Source organism: Bos javanicus, chromosome 7 (genome assembly GCF_032452875.1).
Source record: "Bos javanicus breed banteng chromosome 7, ARS-OSU_banteng_1.0, whole genome shotgun sequence".
In the NCBI taxonomy this organism is placed as follows: Eukaryota; Metazoa; Chordata; class Mammalia; order Artiodactyla; family Bovidae; genus Bos; species Bos javanicus.
Genome location: NC_083874.1, coordinates 42,954,483 through 42,975,214, shown reverse-complemented (window position 1 = coordinate 42,975,214; position 20,732 = coordinate 42,954,483). Strand labels below are relative to the sequence as shown.

The following is a 20,732-nucleotide window of genomic DNA, read 5'->3' as shown; positions in this document are numbered from 1 at the left end:
TCATTCCCAGAGATCTGCTGTGGGTGTGTGTGTATCAACAGTGTGTTCATAACTTGGAACAGTTGAGCAGTTGTGGATGGACCAGCCCATGGTTTGTTCAACTACTCACCCGTTGAAGGATGTCTAGTTCATTGACAGTTTGGGAGTATCACAAATAAAGCTGCTATGATCATGTGTATGTGGTATGGACTATAGCCCTCCAGGCTCCTCTGTCCATGGGATTCTCCAGGCCAGAATACTGGAGTGGGTTGCCATGCCTTCCTCTAGGGGATCTTCCCAACCCTGGGATTGAACCTGTGACCCTTATGTCTCCTGCATTGGCAGATGGGCTCTTTATCAATAGTGCCACCTGGGAAGCCATGGTTTTGTGTGAACAGAAGTTTCTATTTCTCTGAGATAGATGCCTAAGAGTCCCCTTGAACTGTTTGCTTGTTTTGGCTGCCCTGGGTCTTCATTTCTGCTCACGGGATTCCTCTAGGCGTGGTGAGTGGGGGCTGCTGTCTATTGCAGTGCCTGGGCTTCTTATTGTGGTGGCTTCTCTCGTTGCAGAGCACAGGCTCTAGGGCATGTGGGCTTAGTAGTTGCTGTGCACAGGCTTAGTTGCTCCTTGGCATGTGGAATCTTCCTGGACCAGGGATCGAACCTGTGTCCCCTGCTTCAGCAGGCAGATTCTTGTCCACTGCACCACCAGGGAACTCCTTGTTTGTTTTTTTTATTCATTTTTCAGAGATAAATTCTGTATACACACCATCTCTTTTCATCACTCCCACTGTGTGCTGAACCCTGAGAACACACTGGGGACCAATCCAGATACATACCCAGCAAGTACAGCACAAGGATGTCAGAGCTGAGATGGGGCAGCCCTGGGCCCAGGTGAGGGGCCTGACCCAGCCTGCTGGAATCCAGCAGGGCTTCCTGGAGGAGGAGGCCACTGAGCTGAGACCTGATAGATGAGCAAGGGTGAGGGTGACCTGGAGCAACAAGGGACCTGCCTGTGCAAAGGCTACAGATAAGGGTCAGGACAACGTCAATGTCAGAATGGCCTCCCCTTCTCACATAACATCTCTGCACATTTGGGCTCTTTGGAGACCTAGGATGTCCCCTAATAATTTGGGGGACAGAGCCCTCCTCGAGATGGGCAGTTGTCCTTCAGGGAGACTAAGCCTGAGGCCTGCAGGAACTGACCTTAGCCCTCCCCCGTGCCCCACAGACAAATGCAGTTGAACCCACAATTAGATGGCTCTGCCCCCAACACCTTGAATCTGGTTGTGACCCTGACAGCTCCCAACAACTCCCTGCTGCAGCAGTGAGGTTGCCGGCCTTTGGACGCTGTGCAGCTCCTCCTCCAATTGGAAGTCTCTGCCCAGGAGGAAGTCTGACTTTCCCCAGACTGCCCTGCTGGGGGGAAGTCCAGGCAGCCATGGAAGCGCACTGGCTACGAGCCTGAGAGCAAAGCCTTCTCTGGCCTTCCCAGTCCAGCCACTGGGTTGGCGGCTCCACCCAATACCACCCATGGATCACAAGAACCGCCTGGCTGGGTCCACTCATCCACAGAACTGTGAGCAGTGATACACTGATGCTGGGGACTTCCCTGGTGGTCCAGTGGTTAAGACTCCCCCTTATGATGCAGGGGACATGGGTTTTATCCCTGGTCAGGGAACTAAGATACCCCATGTTTCAGAGCAACTAAGCTGTGTGCTGCAACTAAGACCTGTTGCAGCCAAATAAATTTTTTTTTTAATGACACTAGTTTTGAAAAATACACTGATGTTGCTATATGCCTCTTTATTTGGGGGTGTGTTATGTGTAGCAATAATCCTGCTTCCTTGGGTTGCTGTTCAGTCATTAAGTCATGTCTGACTCCTTGTGACCCCATGGACTGCAGCATGCCAGGCTTCCCTGTCCTTCACTGTCTCCCAGAGTTTGCTCAAATTCATGTCCATTGAGTCACTGATGCTATCTGACCATCTCATCCTCTGCCACCTTTTCCTTGTGCCTTCAATCTTTCCCAGCATCACAGTCTTTTCCAGTGTGTCAGCTCTTCACATCATATGGTCAAAGTATTGGAGTTTCAGCATCAGTCCTTCCAATAAATATTCAGGGTTAATTTCCTTTAGGATTCACTGGTTTGATCTCCTTGCTGTCCAAGGGGATTTCAAATCTTCTCCAGCACTGCAATTCGAAAGCATCAATTCTAAGGTACTCAGCCTTCTATAAAGATTGTTGCAACTCTCACATCCATACATGACTACTGCAAAAACCAGTTTTGACTATACTGACCTTTGTCTGCAAAGTGATGTCTCTACTATTTATTCAATGACACCTATGATTTTCCAGCCAGGACTCTGAACACTCATTCACAAGGTACCAAAAAGAATACCTTATTTCATCCATTTTAAGATGTACATCATGTTCACTTTTTAGTATCTCTGAAAATGGCATTTGTACAGTCTTACAATTGTACAGTCAACCACAGGGCAGCGTGTGAAAAGTCCTATTGATGCTTCCTCCAAAGTTCCAGAAAAGTCAGCATCAAAGCATCTTCAATTCAGGAAACACAGAAATAATAATTATAGCATCAACAGTGGCAAACATACAGCAGATTTGTATCAAATGTTGCAAGAGGGCAAGGCCTTTTCACTATTATGATTTTGGGCAAAAACAGAATAATAGCAGCTGCTATTTAAGCCCTCCTACTTCAGAGGGGCCCGTCTTGATCCCTTCAGAGAGGGCTCAGAGAGACACCGTATGTTTCCTCAGAACGCACAGCATGCGCAGCCCGGGACTACCGCTGCCTGACTTCGGGGGGCCTGGCGTGGCCCAGGCGTCGCAGCTGGGTTTGGTGGACGGCCGCAGTGTCCGAGGGTCCAGGCCGCCAGGGTCGCGGGAGCGGCCTGGGAGCGCAGGGGCAGACGCGGCGGAAGGCCTGGCGGAAGTGGGAGCCCAGGAAGGCGTAGAGCAGTGGGTTCAGCGCCGAGTTGCAGTAGGACATGCAGTGTGCCCAGATCTTGAGCGCGTAGGCGGTGTAACTGCGCGGATGCCAGGCGCCGGCCGGGCCCAGCGCCTGCAGCAGCAGGAACAGCTGGATGGGGCCCCAGCAGGCAGCGAAGAGCAGGACCACGGCCGCCACCAGCCTCGAGACCTTGGCCCGCACGGCACCCGCCCGCTCCGCCATCAGCTGCCCCTGGGGAGAGAAGAGGGGGAAGAAGGAAGGCGAAGGGCCGGCTGCTACACCCCTCCTCGGGCGCTCCCCTTCTTGACTTTCTCGAATTACGCCCCCCCCCCACCGGGGCCACCCCGCCCCCCGTAGATGCGCCTCACTCCCCCCACCCTCAGCCAGACCATGCCGCTCCCCCAGCCGCGCACCTCCAGGGCGCCGCCGGCGGGCGCTGGGCGCACGGCGGCTCGGCCCAAGTGGCGCAGCATGGCCCCGTAGCAGGCACAGGTGGCGACCAGCGGCAGCAGGTAGAGCGCCAGCAGGTTGTAGAGCGCAAAGGCTCGCTCGAGGGCGCGGCTGGGGAAGGCCTCGCTGCAGTAGGTGCGCGGTCCGGACGACAGGCGATGTAGGGCGAACACCGGCGCCGACACGACAGCCGAGCCTGCATCAGGGCCCTGCTGAAGACCCTGCCCGGGGGGACGAGGGGCGCAAGAGGGCCCGGGTCTCCCCGGTGCCTCCCGGGCAGCGGGCCACTGAGCGCCTGCTAGGCGCAGGTCCACTTGGGTCCCCGCCCTCAGGGGCCCTTGCAGGAGCGCTAGTGCGCCCATTTCCCAGATGCACGATCGAGGCAGTATGAGGAGGTGAGCACAGGGACGAAGACTTGTCTCCCCCAGCCCGTGCGACCCCCACGCTGAACTCACCCACCCAGATGCCGAGGCTGACTGCCAGCGCCAGGCGGGGCGTGCGTTGGTGCAGGGCGCGCAGCGGGAACACTGTTACGTACCAGCGGTCCACGCTCATGGCGGTCAGGGTGGCGCACGTGGCCTGCACCGAGACCTGGGAAAACCGGGAGTCCGGCGTGTGGCCCCCTGCCCCGTCAGGGCCTTTCCCTGTCCGCGCCCTCCTTGCGGGTCCCCCACTGTCCAGCCACTCGGGTCCAGGCAGGACCTGACCCGGGAAGGTCTCCAGGGCCCATAGTTGAAGGGGCAGGAGAAGGGGGTGCCAGAGAGGAGCCCAGGGAGGTGGAGGAGGGAGGAGCCTTCAGGGGTAGCCTGAAACCCCCAAGACTGAGACTAGGAGAGGCAGAGCCATCCTAGTAGGATCCCAATATCTGCCCCAGCCCTACGCACCCAGACCCAGTGCCCTCCCCGCCCACTTCCACACCGGGTCCCTGGCCCTCACCACGCCGTAGAGAGGCGGTTGCCGCCCCAACCCAGACTCTGCCCCGCCCACCTCCACAATCGCCCCTGGCTCGCACCAGCCTGCAGGGGGTCCGACCCCGCCCACACCCAGACTCCGCCCCCGGTCCTCCTGCCCTCAACCTGCGCACCTGCTGGATGTAGTTGAGAAACTTGCACATGAAGTCGCCCAGAACCCAGGCGGGCAGCGGGTAGAGCAGAGCGGTGAAGGGCACGCAGCACAGCAGGAACGTTAAGTCCGTGACCGCCAGGTTGGCTGCAGGCCGGGGACGCGCGGGTTCTGAATGTGGGGCGCATCGCCCTAGCCCTTCAGCGCCCTGGCCCAGCCTCCTGGGTCTCGCCTTTGTCCGAGTGACCAGCAGGGCGGCTCGGGAGGCACCCAGAGAAACCCCAGCATCCGTGGGCAGAGAAGTTGGGCGCTTCCTCTCTTTTTTATATTTCAAACACCCCTCACCCAGCACCTGCTTTGTAGCCGTTCAAACAGTAATGGGCCCTGCTCACCCCTGTAGGGACTGCAAATAGGCCCTTGCCCTCTGAGCCTCAGTTTTCTCATCTGCAAATTGAGTGGTGCCAGCCAACAGAGAATGGAGAACACGGACTGAGTGAGCACTCACCCGGCTAGGGCACCCTCATCGCGCAAACGCATAAACTGAGCCTCTGGGGCAGTGGTTGCCAACTGGGGGCCCGCGGGCCACTCAGTCTTTCCCCCACTCCTTTTATTCATCCCACATGGTGTTACAAGAACCACATTTCAATCGTACATCTTCCTTGAGTGGCAGTGGCCAGCGCTCCATGGGCCACACTCTCCAACCTCCCTTTTAACTACTCCAGTCAAGGTGGAACTCTTCAACGCCACCTTTGGCGACCTCCAGCCTAAGGTACAGGGACAGTAGGGAAAGGACCAGGGACCCTGCAGCGGAGAAATCCTCAACTGAGAGGACCCCGACTCACCGCTAGGGGCGCCCCCCGGCCACTACGCCCTCTCGTAGACCCCCAGAATGGCCCTCCGGCACCGTGAAGCGCTGGGCGCTCACCGATGTAGAAGTTGGTCACCGTCCGCATCTGCTTGTGGCGGCAGATGACGAAGATGACCAGTGAGTTCCCTGTCAGGCCGAGCAGCATCAGCGCGCCGAAGAAAAGCGGCACCAACCAGGCGTCCACGGGCCAAGGCGCAGGGATCGCGCCGTCCGAGGTGTTGGCGCCACAGCCCGGGCAGACCGTTGTGTTGGCCGGCGCCCACCAGGACGCGTTAGGCCCAGACGCGGACAAGGGCTGCATTGCCACCCTCTTCGTCCTGACCACCCTCCGGGATTTCACCCTGCGATCGCTGCCGTGACTTTCCGGATCGCCCTCCGGGGATGCGCTACAAAGTCTGGGTCGCAGCTTTCCTGGAATCCTCAGCTGCAGCCACTGCGCGTTTATACCCCGCATCCCACCGTGCCCCGCCTTCCCGCCTCTCCTTCAGCCTCTGGCCACTCCCTCCCCTGCCTGTGCGCCCACTGTTCACCCGAGCAACACCCTGCTCCCGCATCCCGTCCTCCCCCTCCAAGGTAAGGATGAGAACACAGGAGGACTGGGGAAGGGAGTGTGGAGCAGAGCAGGGGGAGCGGTAGGCTTCCTAGAGGATGCTGTAGCCCGGGGAAGGACCCATCCTTACCCCAGGAGACTCACCAACAAGAAAAGCAGACGGACAAAGACTCAGAGACTAGGGGATGAGGCCTGTTAGAGGCCATGCCTCTGACCTTCCATGGGGCTGGGGCTCTGGGCTGGTGGTGAGGCCAGCCCTCACAGGCCCTGAGTATCATTGCTGCCAGGGTTTGTCCCAGGACACTGGGGAGCCATGGAAAGTTCAGGGTGAGGGAGGGTTGACCAGAAGCTGGTGGTCAGAAGATGCCTATTCTTTCACTAACTCAACCTTCCCAAGACTCTGATGCAAATCAGATCCCTAGGGATTGTCCACCTTCCCCCTAATGGGCAATCAACTGGCCGCTGTCTGCACTGGGGACACAGTCCCCTGTGCTGCTGGTGGTGGGAACCAGGTGGAGGGCAGTTTATCGAGAACTATGTTGATCTCCAAATCCACACTTAGAAACGTATCCCAGGTAATAGCCTGTGAGGCAGGAAACAGGGCATGAAGGTGCAGAAGAAAAGATGCTGTCCTCTGTGTAAAACAAAGATTAAAAGGCGGAAAAACAATGAAGTATGCACAAAGGACATTACTGGTGGTCTAGTGGTTAGGAATCTGCCTGCCAATTCAGGGGACACAGGTTCAATCCCTGGTCTATCTGGGAAGATTCCATATACCAGGGGGCAACTAAGCCCACATGCTACAACTACTGAAGCCCAATCTAGAGCCTGTGCTTTGCAACAAGAGAAGCCAGCTCAATGAGTAACCTCTGCTATCTGCAACTAGAGAAAGCCTGAGTGCAGCAACGAAGATCCAGCATAGTAAAAAAATTAATTAATGTTAAAAATGTGCATGGGCACCAAAGTGTCTTAAACATCTCCAAAAGAAAGTACAATGAGCCTGGGATGGGGGCAAGGGGAACATTTCTCTGTTCACCCCTTTCATACCTTCAGCATCATGACAATGGCCTAAAAATTCAGAAAAGGGAAAAACATCCCTTTGGGGTGGTATTGGAGGGGCTTTCCCAGTGCCTCAGTGGTAAAGAATCCACCTGCAAGGCAGCAGGCACAGATTTGATACCTGGGTGGAGAAGATCCCCTGGAGGAGGGCATGGCAACCTACTCCAGTATTCTTGCCTGGGGAACCCCATGGACAGAGAGACTGGCAGTCTCTCCTACAGACTGCTACAGTCCAACAGGTCACAGAGAGTTGGACATGACTGAAGTGACTAAGCACACAGAGGTGGTAATGAGGGCCAGGTTAGGATGAGGAGACCCCAGGATACTTGGAGAGGGGAGGAACTGTTCTGGGGAGGCTGCTCAGCTGTGTGGGCCTGGGAGAGCAGTGAGAAGGGGGCCGGGGCTCTGGGGGACAGCGGTGGCTCCGAGGCAGGCCAAGGATCTGGGAGGGTGTTAGGAAGGTGATGACAGGGACTTCCCTGGTTGTCCAGTGGTTAAGGCTCTGCGGTTCCACAGCAGGGGATGTAGGTTTGATCCCTGGTTGGGGATCCCAAATGCCCCACTGTGCTGCCCTCCCCCACCTCCGCCAAAAAAAAAGGGGGGGGGGTGAGGAGAGGAATGAGTCAAGGGGAGAAAATAAAAGGGTGAGGACAGACTGAGTGAGGCTCAAGAATCAGGTCAAGACCCAGGTTGGCACATTTGTTGAGTGGCTGGTCATCGTGGGCTAGAGTTGGAGACCAAATATCACCCCTACATCTAGAGACCCTGCCCAAGCACTGTCCCCAGAGATCCCATTTCCCATCACCTTGATTCTTTCCCTTCTTTCCACATTTATCTACATGAGGTCATACAGTGTGTGGTTTCTTGGGTCTTGTAATAGTTCCTCCTCTTTTTTTTTTTTCTTCTCTTGCTCTTCACTTGTTCAAAAGTGTGATCATTTGTCCTGTGTAGCATCCACCAGGCTGGATCTGGGTGGGTTGCATCCCTTGCTGTCCCATGTCATGGTCTTGTGAACATGAGTGCTAAGTTGCTTCAGTTGTGTCTGATTCTTTTCGACCCTATGGACTGTAGCCCACCAGGCTCCTCTGTCCATGGGATTCTCTAGGCAAGAATACTGGAGTGGGTTGCCATTTCCCTTTCCAAGAGATCTTCCCCATGCAGGGATCAAACCTGGGTCTCTTATGTCTACCTGTGCTGGCAGGGGGGTTCTTTACCACTAGCATCACCTGGGAAAGGCCATCATGGTCCTAGTTTCCCACTTTTCTTGTGGAATGAAGGATGGATTCTAGATTCTAGAGCAACTCTAAGTTTCTGTTCTTAAACCTCCCCTGGTTACCCATTGCCCTTGGGTCAAAAGCCAGATCTGTCATTAAAGGACCACCTTTGGTCTGTCCCCTCTTCTCTACCTCTCTTCTGTCCACCACCACCCCCTTCTCCCATTATCCTGCTCTGGCTATCTGGATGCCCCAGGACCTTTACACTGACACTTCCTTCTGCCTGCTACACCCTTCTCACGTTTGCATATGCTTGTCCTCTTTCCAAAAGTCCTCTTTTCCTGATCCCACACAGGGGAAGGGGTCTGTTTGATTACCACTGGGTCTGGAGAGCTTAGCCCCTACCCCAGTCACAGTGGGAATTTGCTAAATGAATAAATTCTAAAAGGCAAAGACAGGTGCCGCCAGCTTTGTTCCTTTTTTTTTCTTTATTGTTTATTTTCTATTTATTTATTTGTCTGCACCAGGTCTTAATTGAGGCAAGCAGACTCTAGTTCCCTGATCAGGGATCAAACTTGGACCCCTGCACTTGGCTGGAGGAGTCTCAGCCACAGGACCACCAGAGAAGTCCGTATTGTATCTTTCAGTTTTGTTCAGTTGCTCAGTCCTGTCCGACTCTTTGCGAACCCATGGACTGCAACATGCTAGGTTTCCCTGTCCATCACCAATTCCCAGAGCTTGCTCAAACTCATGTCCATCGAGTCGGTGGTGCCATCCAACCGTCTCATCCTTTGTCGTCCCCTTCTCCTCCTGCCTTCAATCTTCCCAGCATCAGGGTCTTTTCCAATAAGTCAGTTCTTCGCATCAGGTGGCCAAAGTATTGGAGCTTGAGCTTCAGCATCAGTCCTTTCAACGTTGTATCTTTAGAGAAGAGTAAACTGAGGCGCTCAGCCGGGATCCGGAGGCTGCTCTTTGAAGGAGGTTCCCGGAGGGGGCTGGTGGAAGGAGAGCCCTGCTGCCGCTGGGGGGTGGGGTGGGGTGGTGTGTGGCACGGGGCACTAGGTCTGTCCAAGCATTTGAAAAGGACGTCCCCTTCCTGCCTCCCTCCCCAGGCCTCAATTTCCCCACTGTCCCCCGGGGGCAGGGGTCACAGCCCGGCAGCGGCGAGGGGGCCGCTGTGTCCCCTGGGGCTGGGGCTTCGGTGTCCCCGTCCTTGCCTCGGGGCTGGGTGTCCCCGGCCCGCCGCCGGGGCCTGGCCGGGACGTGGCCGGGCCTCCGCCCGGCGTGTCCAGCCTCCAGGCTCCGCCTTAGCCCGCCTCCGGGCGCCCGTCACTTCCTGCCGGGCCCAGAGAAGGCCCTGCCGGGCGGCGGCGGCAGCAGCGGCGGCGGAATCCAAGCTATGGTCGTTCTGGAGAACCCTGAGGCCGGTCCCGAGGAAGCAGCGGCGGCGGCGAGGGTCGTCCCGGGCGGGCGGCGGACGCTGTGAGCGCTGCTTGGGGGCGGGCAGGGCGCGCTTCCGGGGCCCCCACCCCTTACCCTTCGCGGGCGGCAGCCCCCGCCCCGCCCCTTTTCCTGGGGGTACCCCACTCGAGTGGAGCTAGGTGGCGAGGGGCTTTGTTGTTACAGGGTGTTCCTGGGGAAACCCCATCCCCGTCACGCCTGGGTACTTGCCAGAGTGCAGGGGCGCACCCCCGCGTCCGCGTTTGCGGAGCCCCGGGCGCTGGAGTCCCGGAGCCTCGGGGGTCCCAGGCGCCGAATAGCCGGCTCCGGGGAGGCGCTGCCGCTGCGCGCGATGTACCCGTCACCGCGCTGGTGGTGATCTGGAGTTTTCCCACTAGCAGCTGTTCGTGTCTCCAAGCTGGGGATTCACCCAGCACCGGTCCTGGGTACCCGTCGGGGTTGTCTGCCCCCAACTTCCAGGCGGACGCGCTCTTTGTTTTTCTCCGGGTGAACACCCAGAAGAAAGGGGGTCTTACACAGCCGGTTAACACGAGGCTGTGTCCTGGGATGTAGACTGGAAGCGGGTGGACGACCCCATATGGGTACCCACCCACCCCCGGGGTTGGGGGGCGTCGTAGGTTTCTTCCTAACCCGAGTATTTATGCAGAAATCCCCGCGGTCCACCCTGGTTGCTTGTTCCGTTTCTGCTCCTTCATGGGCGTCCAAGCGGCCTGGGCAGGTTAGTACCCGCTGTTGTGCCTCGGTCTCCCCATCTGTAAAATGGAACAACGGGCCCCCTCTCAGAGTGGCTGGGGTCGGTGACCCTGCGGTTGGAGGTACCCAGAAAAGTGGACCATCTGTTCTTTGATAATTATCTTAAATAGCATACTATTGTAGGTGTCTTAAAATAATTTTATCATTTTGGTATTTTATGATTGCTTTATTGTATTTTTTATTTGGTGTTATTACTTCCACCCTGCTATTTACCCAGAAGGTATACCGGTGTCTATAGATGTGGTTATTTACCCCCTTTTAAAGGGCCTTAACCACCCAAAGTGGGTAATTTACCTGACAGCAGAGTCCCTCTGACCTGTCCCCACCCTCCTCACCTCTGTGTCCTGGGTGGGGTGGTGGTTTGCTCCCCAGTCAGCCCCACCCCAACCTGAGTCACCTCCGCTCTGAGCCCTCCTTGGTTTCCTGCTGGGGAAGTAGGTTCCTCTCTGGCCTGTCCCTGGGGGAGGGGCTGGTGCCTGAGAAGGTGTATTTTTGCCCAGGGGAGGGGATGTCAAAGGCCAGTCTCAAAACTGGGGAGCAGAGTTGGGGGAGGCAAAGGAGCCTGTCTGTCCTCCCCGGGGCCAACCTGGCTTAGCAGCTGTTCCCACCGTCAGGCCCGTCCATCCCTGTTGGATGTTGGCCCCTGCCAGGTGTAGACTTTTCCCCGAGGCCTGCCTGGTCTAGGAAACCTCAGGTGCCTGTCTGTGTGGTCAGTTTCCCTGTCTGTAAAGTGGTCTCTTTGGGTGGCCAGGGAAGCTGGCCACCCAAATGAACTGGCACTTGGGTGAGTATAAACAGAAGTTCAGGTATTCATTCAACAAATAGCTCTTGAGAACCTGCTGGGGGCCAGGTGCTGAGGGCCCAGCAGGGGCAGAGAGGGACCCTGTCCTTATCATTTGGGGTTAGTGAAGGAGGTGAGAACCAGGAGTAAACAAGTGTGAGGGCCAGCTGGTTGCCGATGCCAACTGGTGAAGCCGGAAACGGGGCTGATTGGGCCAGCTTGGGGGCGGGGTGGTTACCAGGAAGGTAACTTCTGAGCCTAGACTGGGAACCAGGAAAAGGTTGCTTCAGGCAGGAGGCTAAGCACATGCAAAGGCCCTGAGGTGGGTTTAAAATGCAGTAAAAGGACTCAGTGCCTGGAGCAGAGGGAGTGAAAGGGAGAGACAGGGTGGGGCATGGATACCCTGCTATCAGCCCCAAGGCTCCTGATGGAAGGTGCTGGGATCCTAGAGAGCAGCAAGGCCCAGGAGCCCAGTGGGACCAGGCAAGTGCACTGCCAGGCCAGGGAGGGGCTGAGCCTTGCCTTGAGGGTGCTGGGGAGCCACAGGTAGTGGTGGAGCAGGGCAGGGAGCAGTTGGATCTTAGCACAGTGGGGTGTGGTCTGAGGGGCCCACCAGACCTGAGTTTGAGCCCCTGGCCCCACTGTGGCCCCAGAGGGAAGCAGAGGCTGGTGGCTTGGGAGTGGTCCTGCTCAGACCAGGTTCCAACCCTGGTTCCACGTAGGGTCCTGAGGTAACAGGGAGCCTCACACCCCAAGGGCCTGAGCTCTCCCTGAGCCCTGCCCAGCTCTAATGTTCCCAACAGCTCCCCCCCGGATGTGGTCTTGTTATCAGCCCTACCAGGCACCATCCTGGCATGCGTCCAGCTGCTGGGGTGGAGACCCAGGTTTCAGAGCCCTGAGGAGGCCACGGCTGAATCTGGAGCTTGGGGTGTTGGTGCCTGGGCCTCGGGAAGGTCACATCCAGCCTCAGAGTCATTGGCTATGTGCTGACTTGACTTGCCCCATCCTCTCCTAGCTGCCCTCTTTGCAGCTGTGGGGTCTTGGGATAAAGACTTTGCTCCTTGGTTTGCAAATCTGAATAAAGGGTGTCTTGTCTGGACAGTAGTATTTGGCTCCTATTGTGACAGTGATTGATTAACTAAGGACCGTCACTTAACCAGGAATGTTGCTGTGATCAATCTTGTGGCTCAGGGGGTGAGCTCCCAGTCATAGGAGGAAACCAAGCAGAGGTGTGTGTCCTGGTTTCTCTTGGCTCTGAGTGCCCCTCCTGGACTGGCAGGGGGCCATTCTTATCCTCTTTGCAGAGAGAGACCTGAGGCTCTGGGTCATATCATTAAGTATCATAGCTGGGATTAAAGCTCAAGGCTGAGATACCAGCCTTGACCCCTGCCTCTGCCTGCATGCTAGTCTCCTATTTTGCTTTTCTTATTGGCTGCTCAGTGCTTCTTGTGGGATCTTAGTTCCCTGACCAGGGACTGAATCCAGGCCCCAGTAGTGAAAGTATGTGAATCCTATCCGCTGATTGTGTGTCTCCACTGATGGGTACTTATGCCAGATTAATTTATCAATCAGCTAATTCTCCATAGATTTTTGCCTAACATATAGTATCATCCATGAAGTCTGCCCCACTCCAATCTCAGGAGACAGGGCTGGGGCTCATCAGCCTGTTTGCTTCCTGATCAAGATGTAACAACCTTTCTGTCCAGGGCAAAAACTTAACGCTGGGGACTCTGTTTTGTTCAGTGGCTAAACTGTGTCCGACTCTTTGCGACCCTATCTATGTATGGCCACATGCCAGTCTTCCCCGTCCTTCACTATCTCCCGGAATTTCCTCAAACTCATGTCCATTGAGTCAGTGGTGCCATCCAACCATCTCATCCTCTGCGCCCCCTTCTCCTGCCCTCAATCTTCCCCAGATCAGGGTCTTTTCCAGTGAGAAAGTTCTTCACATAAAGTGGCCAAAGTATTGGAGCTTCAGCTTCACCATCAGTCCTTCCAGTGAATATTCAGGGTTGATTTCCTTTAGGACTGACTGGTTTGATCTCTTTGCAGTCCAGGGGACTCTGAAGAGTCTTCTCCAAGGCCACAATTCGAAAGCATCAGTTCTTCAGTGCTCAGCCTTCTTTATGGTCCAACTGTCAAACATCCATGCATGACTACTAGAAAAACCATGGCTTTGACTATACAGGCCTTTGTTGGCAAAGTTATGTCTTTGCTTTTTAATACGCTGGCTAGGTTTGTCATAGCTTTCCTTTCAAGGACTTATATATGTATAAGCCTTAATAAGCATGGCCTTCACTCCTAACCTCTTTGAGGCACCTTGTTTCATATCCTAGGGCTCCATGGCATTTTCTAGCAGCTGTTTGTGCATGAGGACTCACACTGCTGTTTTTAATTTGTGTCTTGGGATCACCCAAACACCAGGAAAGTTTGGGTGAAATTCTGGACTCTGGGTTCTACTCAGTCTTGGAATCATGGAGTTTTGTTGGAGACCTGATTGGGTGATTATTTTCTGAGCACCTGCTGTATGCCAGACCGGGGTGCACTGGACACCAGACCCTACCTGTGCCTGGAGGTCATGGTGGGTTTTAGGCAGGGAGGTAGGAGTTGTGGCCATCAGGAGAAGAAAGCAGTGAGGGGCTGGGGAGGTTTGAACAGAAGGCAAAAGGAGATGGGAGTGACAAGCGAGGAGCCTGGGGCACGGGAATCCACTGGGGTGGGGGACAGCCAGCACAGAGCGGGTGCCTGGTGGGCTAGGGCAAGGAGGAAGGGGGAGTTCTGGCACCCGAGACCCTCCGAAGCTCAGAATCTACCATCAGCCTCTCAGCATGAGGGTTTCTGAGACTGATGGGACCCTCCTCTCAGCCCATAGTCAGGGGCTGATCATGACAGCTCTGCAGCTTCTTACCAGGAAGTTTCCATTCAATACCTGCCCCCTCCCTCCCTCAAAGCCACCTACTGCCTAGCCCTCAGGTCCCCAGTGGGAGGCCTGCCTGGGCCACTAATCCATTTCCAGGATTAGTACCTGTGCTCACAGGGGGCCACTCTGCCTGCTTCCCCCATCCAGGCCTTGAGCACATAGCAGGGGGGCTCTGGGGGCACAAGGCAGGTGGGTTCAGGTAGCGCCTTAGCTTCTGGGGGCTGTTTTCTGGTTTACCTGCTGTCAGAGGCTGGGGGTTGGGGGGGCAGGTAGGAATGCATCGTCAAATTAAATCTCTTGAGAAACTCCCAGAGGAAGGAGACGCGGGCCTCACTGGCTTGCAGCTCAAACCTGGAAGCCCAGGAGCACAGGGAGCAGCTTCCTCAGCCCCCTCACTGCCCCCACCAATGTGTGGCTTCCCTTCAGTGAGCCTTGGTTTACTCATCTGTCCTCAGTGGTATCTGCCTCCTGAGCGATGTGGCACAGTGACATTCTAAGGGTCCAGGGCTCCATGTGCAATGGGGGTGAGCTTCCCACTGCAGAGGGAAACCAAGCTGGGGTTGGCTGTGAGAGAGTGGTGATGGTAGGGTTCTTCCTGGGGATCCTGGCCTGTTTTGGCCCTGAGGACTGCCCCCCCAACCCCAAACCCGACCCACAGGCCCCTTCCGGGCTGCCTGCCCGCTCTAGCCAGCTCCCAGGTGAAGAGGCTGTCGGCCTCCCGGCGGAAGCAGCACTTCATCAACCAGGCTGTGCGGAACTCAGACCTCGTGCCCAAGGCCAAGGGGCGGAAGAGCCTCCAGCGCCTGGAGAACAGTGAGCAGGGGTCGAAGGGCGCCTCCTGGGGGCTCCTAGGCCTCAGACAGCAATGGCGTGCATGTTCTGTTATCTGAGCCTGGCCCTGAGCTGCACAATGTGAGGAAGCTCTGGGCATTGGAGCTGGGGCCCTAAAGGTGGTGTAGGAATTCAACAAGCCAAGCCAGGGCGATGTAGGAGGAGTTCTGGAGGCTGGATGGTTCCTGTGTCTTCTGGGAAAGACAGCTGGAGTGTGGAGGAGGGGAGGCTGGTGTGAGCCGGAGAGTAAAGGCCCTAAATATAGAAGTGGGGTGGATGGGAGGAAACATGGGCCTCTGGACCCCATGAAGCCTGGGGTGACCCCCAGCCCAGAGACTGTTTGTTTCCATTTAGCACAGTACCTCCTGACCCTGCTGGAGACAGATGGAGCAACACCTGGCCCAGAGGATGGGGACCTGGCACCCCCCGCGGCACCTGGCATCTTTGCAGAAGCCTGCAGCAATGAGACCTATGTGGAGGTGGGGCCCCATGTCCTGCCTGGCTCCCCCCTCCCCCAAACCACCAGCACTGCCTGCACTGAACCCTCTCTGGTTCCTTGATGAACGTCCCTGGGTCTCCCTCAAGAGGCCAGCAACCCCTCCACCCCAAAACCTTCCAGCACCTGAGGTTCGTTTGCTTACCTTGGAATTACTGACAGAATTGGGGATGTATTTGGTCCATACTGACACCCCCCAACACAGATGATCCACAAACTGTTGACCCAGTGGTCAAATGTGTCCACGAGGAGTAATTCCGCGCGCTTGTGGCCCCACCATGTGCATTGGCCAAATAGGGTAACTGAGGCTTGAGAGTGCACAGTTATCAGTCAGGGCCTGCCTGCCTCTCTTCCAGATCTGGAACGACTTCATGAACCGCTCAGGGGAGGAGCAGGAGCGTGTTCTCCGCTACCTGGAGGATGAGGGCAAGAGCAAGGCGCGGAGGAGGGGGCCTACCCGCGGGGAAGACCGGCGGAGAGGTGGGTCTGGATTTAGGGTGCAAGTGGCAGTCAGAGGCATGATGGGTGCGTGGCCTGGGGAGGAGGGGTGTCAGAGGGTGGGGGCGTGGCCTAGGGTGAGAGGGTGGGGCCAGGGCAGGCAGGGAGGAGCCTGGTGTGGGGGTGGGACCAGAACAAGTCGGGGTGGAGTCTGATATATAGGTGGGGCTTGGTAGATGGGAGGACCCCGGTGTGAGCCGGGCCAGTGTGGGTGGGGTGGAGTCTCGTGTGTGGGTGGGGCTTGGGGCTCTGCTCCCTCATCTGCCTCCACTGCTCGGACTCTCGCAGAGGACCCGGCCTATACACCCCGGGAGTGCTTCCAGCGCATCAGCAGGCGTCTGCGAGCTGTCCTCAAGCGGAGCCGTATTCCCATGGTGAGTACCAGGCCCCGGCCTTGTACTCTCTTGCCTCTCTTTGTCTTTGGTCTTTCTTGAAGGCCTTTTTTCTCAGCTTCTTAATTGGGGGCTGGCTTGAGGGGAGACCAGAAACCCAGTGAACGGGGTGTGATGGAGAAGATGGGCAGGATACAGACCAGTGTGATCAGAGTGCAGGACTCAGGGCTGGTTTAGGGCTCTCCTTGAGGGTGGGAGCGTCAGGGGCAAGGAAATTGGGTACTAAAGGATGTGTAGGAGTTCACCAGGCAGAAGGCTGAGACATTCAAAAGTGTGGATATGTCTAAGTGCCTGGTATCCTTGGAAACGGTTAAGTAGCTTCATGTAGTGAGTCAGAGGCCACATTTGAACCCAAGGCTTTGGGCTCCAGAGGCTGGCATGGATTTGGGGGGCCAGGGTGCCATAGTTGGCCTGACTGCTGGACCTGTCTCTCCTACAGGAAACACTGGAGACCTGGGAGGAGCGGCTGCTGAGGTTTTTCTCTGTGTCCCCCCAGGCCGTGTACACGGCCATGCTGGACAACAGGTGAATATGTGGGGGCAGGTGCAGTGGGCACCCCCCTCCCACGGTGCCAAGCTCAGGCCATTCACCACCCATTCTCTGCAGCTTTGAGAGGCTCCTGCTTCACGCCATCTGCCAGTACATGGATCTCATCTCAGCCAGTAAGTACCTGGTGGCCCCTGGGTCCCAGTTAGCTGATTCTGTCCTGGGGAAACTGAGGCTGGGCTTACTGGAGTCTGTTCACCCAGCAGTAGGCATCAGGGGAGGAGGGACCTCATGAGCACAAAGGTAACAGGGGGATGCTGCCTTAATTCAACAGCAGCTCCTGTACCTCTGTCCCCATGATGGATGATGCTGTGGACACAGACAAGCCTCTGTCTGCATCTTCAGGGGCCTGATGAAATGAGGGGACCCCAGTGTCTGTAGAGTTCTCACTTAGCTGTAGCCCACCTCCACAGTGCCACAAGTGTGACTTTTGGCAAGTCTCCCCTCCAGGGGCCAGCACCCCCTTTTTCAGTGTGGAGGCTCTTGGGACAAAGTCCCCCCAGGGAGGGTCCTTGCAGGCCCTTCGTGGCCCTTGGCATCCCATCCATACTCTCCAGGCCTATATGTCTCCTGCCCAGAGTTGCAGAGGAGACAGTTTCCATGGCAACCCCAAGATGATTCCTCTCAGGATGGCTCTGAGGGAGGTGTAGCTCCCACACTTGCTTTTGTTCCCACTGACTTGGTATGGAGGGGCTGGCTGGGGGTGCTTCTCTGCCAGAGTAGGACCCTGGCCTGAACATAGGAGAACAGCCCTGGAATATGGGGATCAAGGGAGAGGGAACAGCCAGGGCAGAGGCTGGGAGGTGGGCCTAGCTTGGGTTATGTACCTCTATATTCAGGTTTTGGGGTGACACGAGTTGGGAAAAGGGAGGTCAGTGGGGACTGAGTCACCCAGGGCCTGGAGTGTCCTCTGAGGGGGTGGGAGACCAAAGGGGCAGGACCCTCGTTTAGTCCCCTTGACACTGGGCCAGTGTGTCTCAGTAGTACATCTGGGTGCCATTAGGACATGGGATAAGTAATGGGAGAGGGAAGGCAGGCTGGAAGTAGGAGCTGCTGAATACACTGCCCTGGGACCTGGGGGTGGGGCAACCTAACTCACGCGGGAACCCTCCCTCAGGGTGGGCGGAGAGCTCGGTCTCTGGGTGTCAGCACCCTCGCCTTTCTTCCCGATCTTACCTGTCTCCGCTGCAGGCGCCGACCTGGAGGGCAAGCGGCAGATGAAGGTCAGCAATCGCCACCTGGATTTCCTGCCGCCAGGGCTGCTCCTGTCCGCCTACCTGGAGCAGCGCAGCTGATGGCGGCCCCACCCCCATCCCCAACCCCAGCGCCAAGACCTCCAGTACCATCCGCTCAAATATCTTTTATTATTTTTAGAATTCTGCCTTGGAAACGTGCTCTTCCCCTTGGGGTGGCCCCCGCCCCCTCCCCGCCCAGCTTTCCAGATTAAAGCTGGCAGCTGGGCTGCCTGAGCTATCCGCCTCCGGGCTCTGACTGGGGAGGAGGCACCCGGCCTGGTCACTTCCCTGCCACTTCCTCGGTGGGCGATTTTGGCCCCGTGTGATGCTCAAGTGAGGAGGGAGAGGCTGGGTTTTTATCATTCTTAATGAATTTGGCATGATTTGTTGTGGATTTTTACATATCCCTTTTGAGAAGAAGAAAAACCAAAAACTCACCCCAAGTGATAAATCGGGGGGCTTCATTCCAGTCCCTGCTTGACCCTCTCCCAGTTTTTGGCTTGGGTCTCTGGGGCTGCGCCCCTCTTCGCAGGAGTGTAACATTTTTGTGTATGTGTGTGTGCGTGCTCGAGCCTGTGTGTTCCTGGTGACCCAGGACAGGAGCTTCATCTTAAAAAATGTGTCACCCTCTTTGGAGAATGTGTGTTGCCTTCCTGGTGCCCTTTGGTTGCCCTTAGGGCCCCATCTGCTCTACACACCCCTCTCCCATTGTACTGGGGACGTGGGACTTCCAGACAGAAGCCTCCACCCTCAGACTGTCCTCTTCCCCTCTCTGTGTCCTCCGCCCCCAGCCTGGCTCTGAGGTGTCCTCCTGCTGGTCACCCTGGCCTGGCACAGGAGCGCAGGGCTGGGAGACTGCCCCACTCTCTCCCTCCCACAACCCCCGTGGGTGTGGCTAGTTGTGCTTTGGGAAAAGCAGAGTGTTCAATAAATTTCTGGTGCTCTGGTCTCTTGCTGTGGTTTTCCCTTGGGGCAGGGCTGGGGATGCTCCAGGCACTCACGATGCCCTTGGGTCCTGGTCATTGAGGGATGCAGGCCTAAGGAGAAGGCTAGTGCTGAGTGAGACCCCAGGTGGAGGCAGGTGTGTGTGAAGACTCTGCCAGGAGATCCTGGCTCTTGGCTATGCTGCCCTGGCTGGTCCTCTCCTGGGTGCCCAGGCTGAAACCCTAACTCTTCCACCTGCCACCTGTGTGACCTCCAAAGAGGTCACTTGTGTGAGCTTCCCGAGTGGCTGAACACAATACACCACACTGCAGTTTAAAAACCACAGGAATTTGAGGGACTTCTCTGGTGCTCTAGTGGCTAGGACAGCACTCCCAATGGAGGGGGCCTGGGAACGATCCCTGGTCAGGGAAATAGATTGTGCATGCTGCAACTAAGACCTGGCAAAAAAACAAAACAGGAATTTATTGGCACCCAGTTCTAGAGTCAGAAGTCCAAGATCAAGGTGTCCCAGTGTCCTACTCCCTCTGGAGGCTCCAGGGGAAGGTCCAGTCCCTGCCTCTTCCAGCTTCTAGGGGCTCCAGCCTCCCTTGGCTTGTGACCACATCCTTCAAGCCTCTGATTCTGTCTTCATATGGCTTCCTCCCCCATGTTTTCCATCTGTGTGTGTCTGGGACTGGCTGTGTGTCCTGCAGGGCCCCTTAGCCTGAGTTTTCTGCTGTTCCCATGGAGCCACACCAGAGCTCCCTGCTTTCCATGGGGATCCTTGCTACTGACCTCTGCTGATCTCCAAGTGTCTGAAGGTGGAGTATCCATGTTAACTACTGAAAATTCTCCAGGAGAGATTTTTCTCTTTCACCCTGTGTATTCAGTATTTATTTAGCCAATTCTATCAGTACGGATGCCTGGGCATTTACTTTTTAGTTTGTGTTGTGATCTAATATTCCTTTTTCTTGCTTAGAGTGTTCAAGATTTGGCTTCTGGGAGCCCCTTCAATGGCTTGTGTACAGGTCTCAGTGAGGCACCCCTATATTTATTTATTTGAGAAACGGCCTTACTTTCTGCTGCTACAAGATGCACAGGGCTTCTTGGTATATTCCTGCTTTATCCTGGTTTGGTGGTGGTTTAGTCGCTAAGTCGTGTCTTGCTACCCCGTGGGCTGTAGCCCGCCAGGCTCCTCTGTCCATGGGATTTTCCAGGAAAGGATACTGGAGTGGATTGCCATTTCCTTCTCCAGGGGATCTTCCCGACCCAGGGAATCAAACCCAGGTCTTATGCATTGCAGGCAGATTCTTTACCGACTGAGCTACAAGGGTGTCTTCTATTTTAACAGGCATTGAAAAAGTTTTACATGTAGATACTAAATAATGGAACTCCCAAGGGCTTGTTAGGAGGACACAAAGAAATATTAATACTCGAATAACCAGCTTGAAGCTTCCCCACCTGCCAAGGGCACTGAATTTCCAGTGCCCGGAGGACACCCTTATGGGCAGAAAGAGAAGAGGAACTAAAAAGCCTCTTGATGAAAGTGAAAGAGGAGAGTGAAGAAGCTGGCTTAAAACTCAACATTCAAGAAACTAAGATTTTGGCATCAGGGCCCATCACCTCATGGCAATAGATGGGGAAACAATGGAAACCGTGACAGACTTTATTTTCTTGGGCTCCAAAATCACTGCAGATGGTGACTGTAGCCATGAAATTAAAAGACTTGGAAAAAAAGC

The 20,732-nt window shown here is 56.0% G+C and overlaps 2 protein-coding genes across 4 annotated transcripts; one reads left to right on the top strand and one right to left on the bottom strand.

Moving 5' to 3' along the window:
- Nucleotides 1-1,768: 1,768 nt before the first annotated feature.
- Nucleotides 1,769-5,885, bottom strand: KISS1R (KISS1 receptor). The gene is made up of 5 exons (XM_061423302.1): nt 5,391-5,885; nt 4,488-4,612; nt 3,859-3,994; nt 3,367-3,599; nt 1,769-3,184 (listed from the first exon to the last, which is right to left on the bottom strand). Exons 1-5 carry the CDS (start codon nt 5,785-5,787, stop codon nt 2,786-2,788), a joined length of 1,290 nt encoding a protein of 429 aa, XP_061279286.1. The 5' UTR covers nt 5,788-5,885; the 3' UTR covers nt 1,769-2,785.
- Nucleotides 5,886-8,648: 2,763 nt separating this feature from the next.
- R3HDM4 (R3H domain containing 4) lies at nt 8,649-19,018 on the top strand. Of its 3 annotated transcripts, XM_061423298.1 has the most exons (9): nt 9,483-9,638; nt 10,264-10,335; nt 14,730-14,884; nt 15,257-15,381; nt 15,755-15,878; nt 16,185-16,270; nt 16,728-16,813; nt 16,895-16,950; nt 18,026-19,018. In XM_061423298.1, exons 1-9 carry the CDS (start codon nt 9,556-9,558, stop codon nt 18,127-18,129), a joined length of 891 nt encoding a protein of 296 aa, XP_061279282.1. In that variant the 5' UTR covers nt 9,483-9,555; the 3' UTR covers nt 18,130-19,018. The 3 variants fall into 3 exon arrangements, with proteins under 3 accessions (XP_061279281.1, XP_061279282.1, XP_061279283.1); XM_061423299.1 differs by lacking the exon at nt 10,264-10,335 and having other exon boundaries at nt 9,484-9,638; XM_061423297.1 differs by lacking the exons at nt 10,264-10,335; nt 14,730-14,884 and having other exon boundaries at nt 8,649-9,638.
- Nucleotides 19,019-20,732: the final 1,714 nt, after the last annotated feature.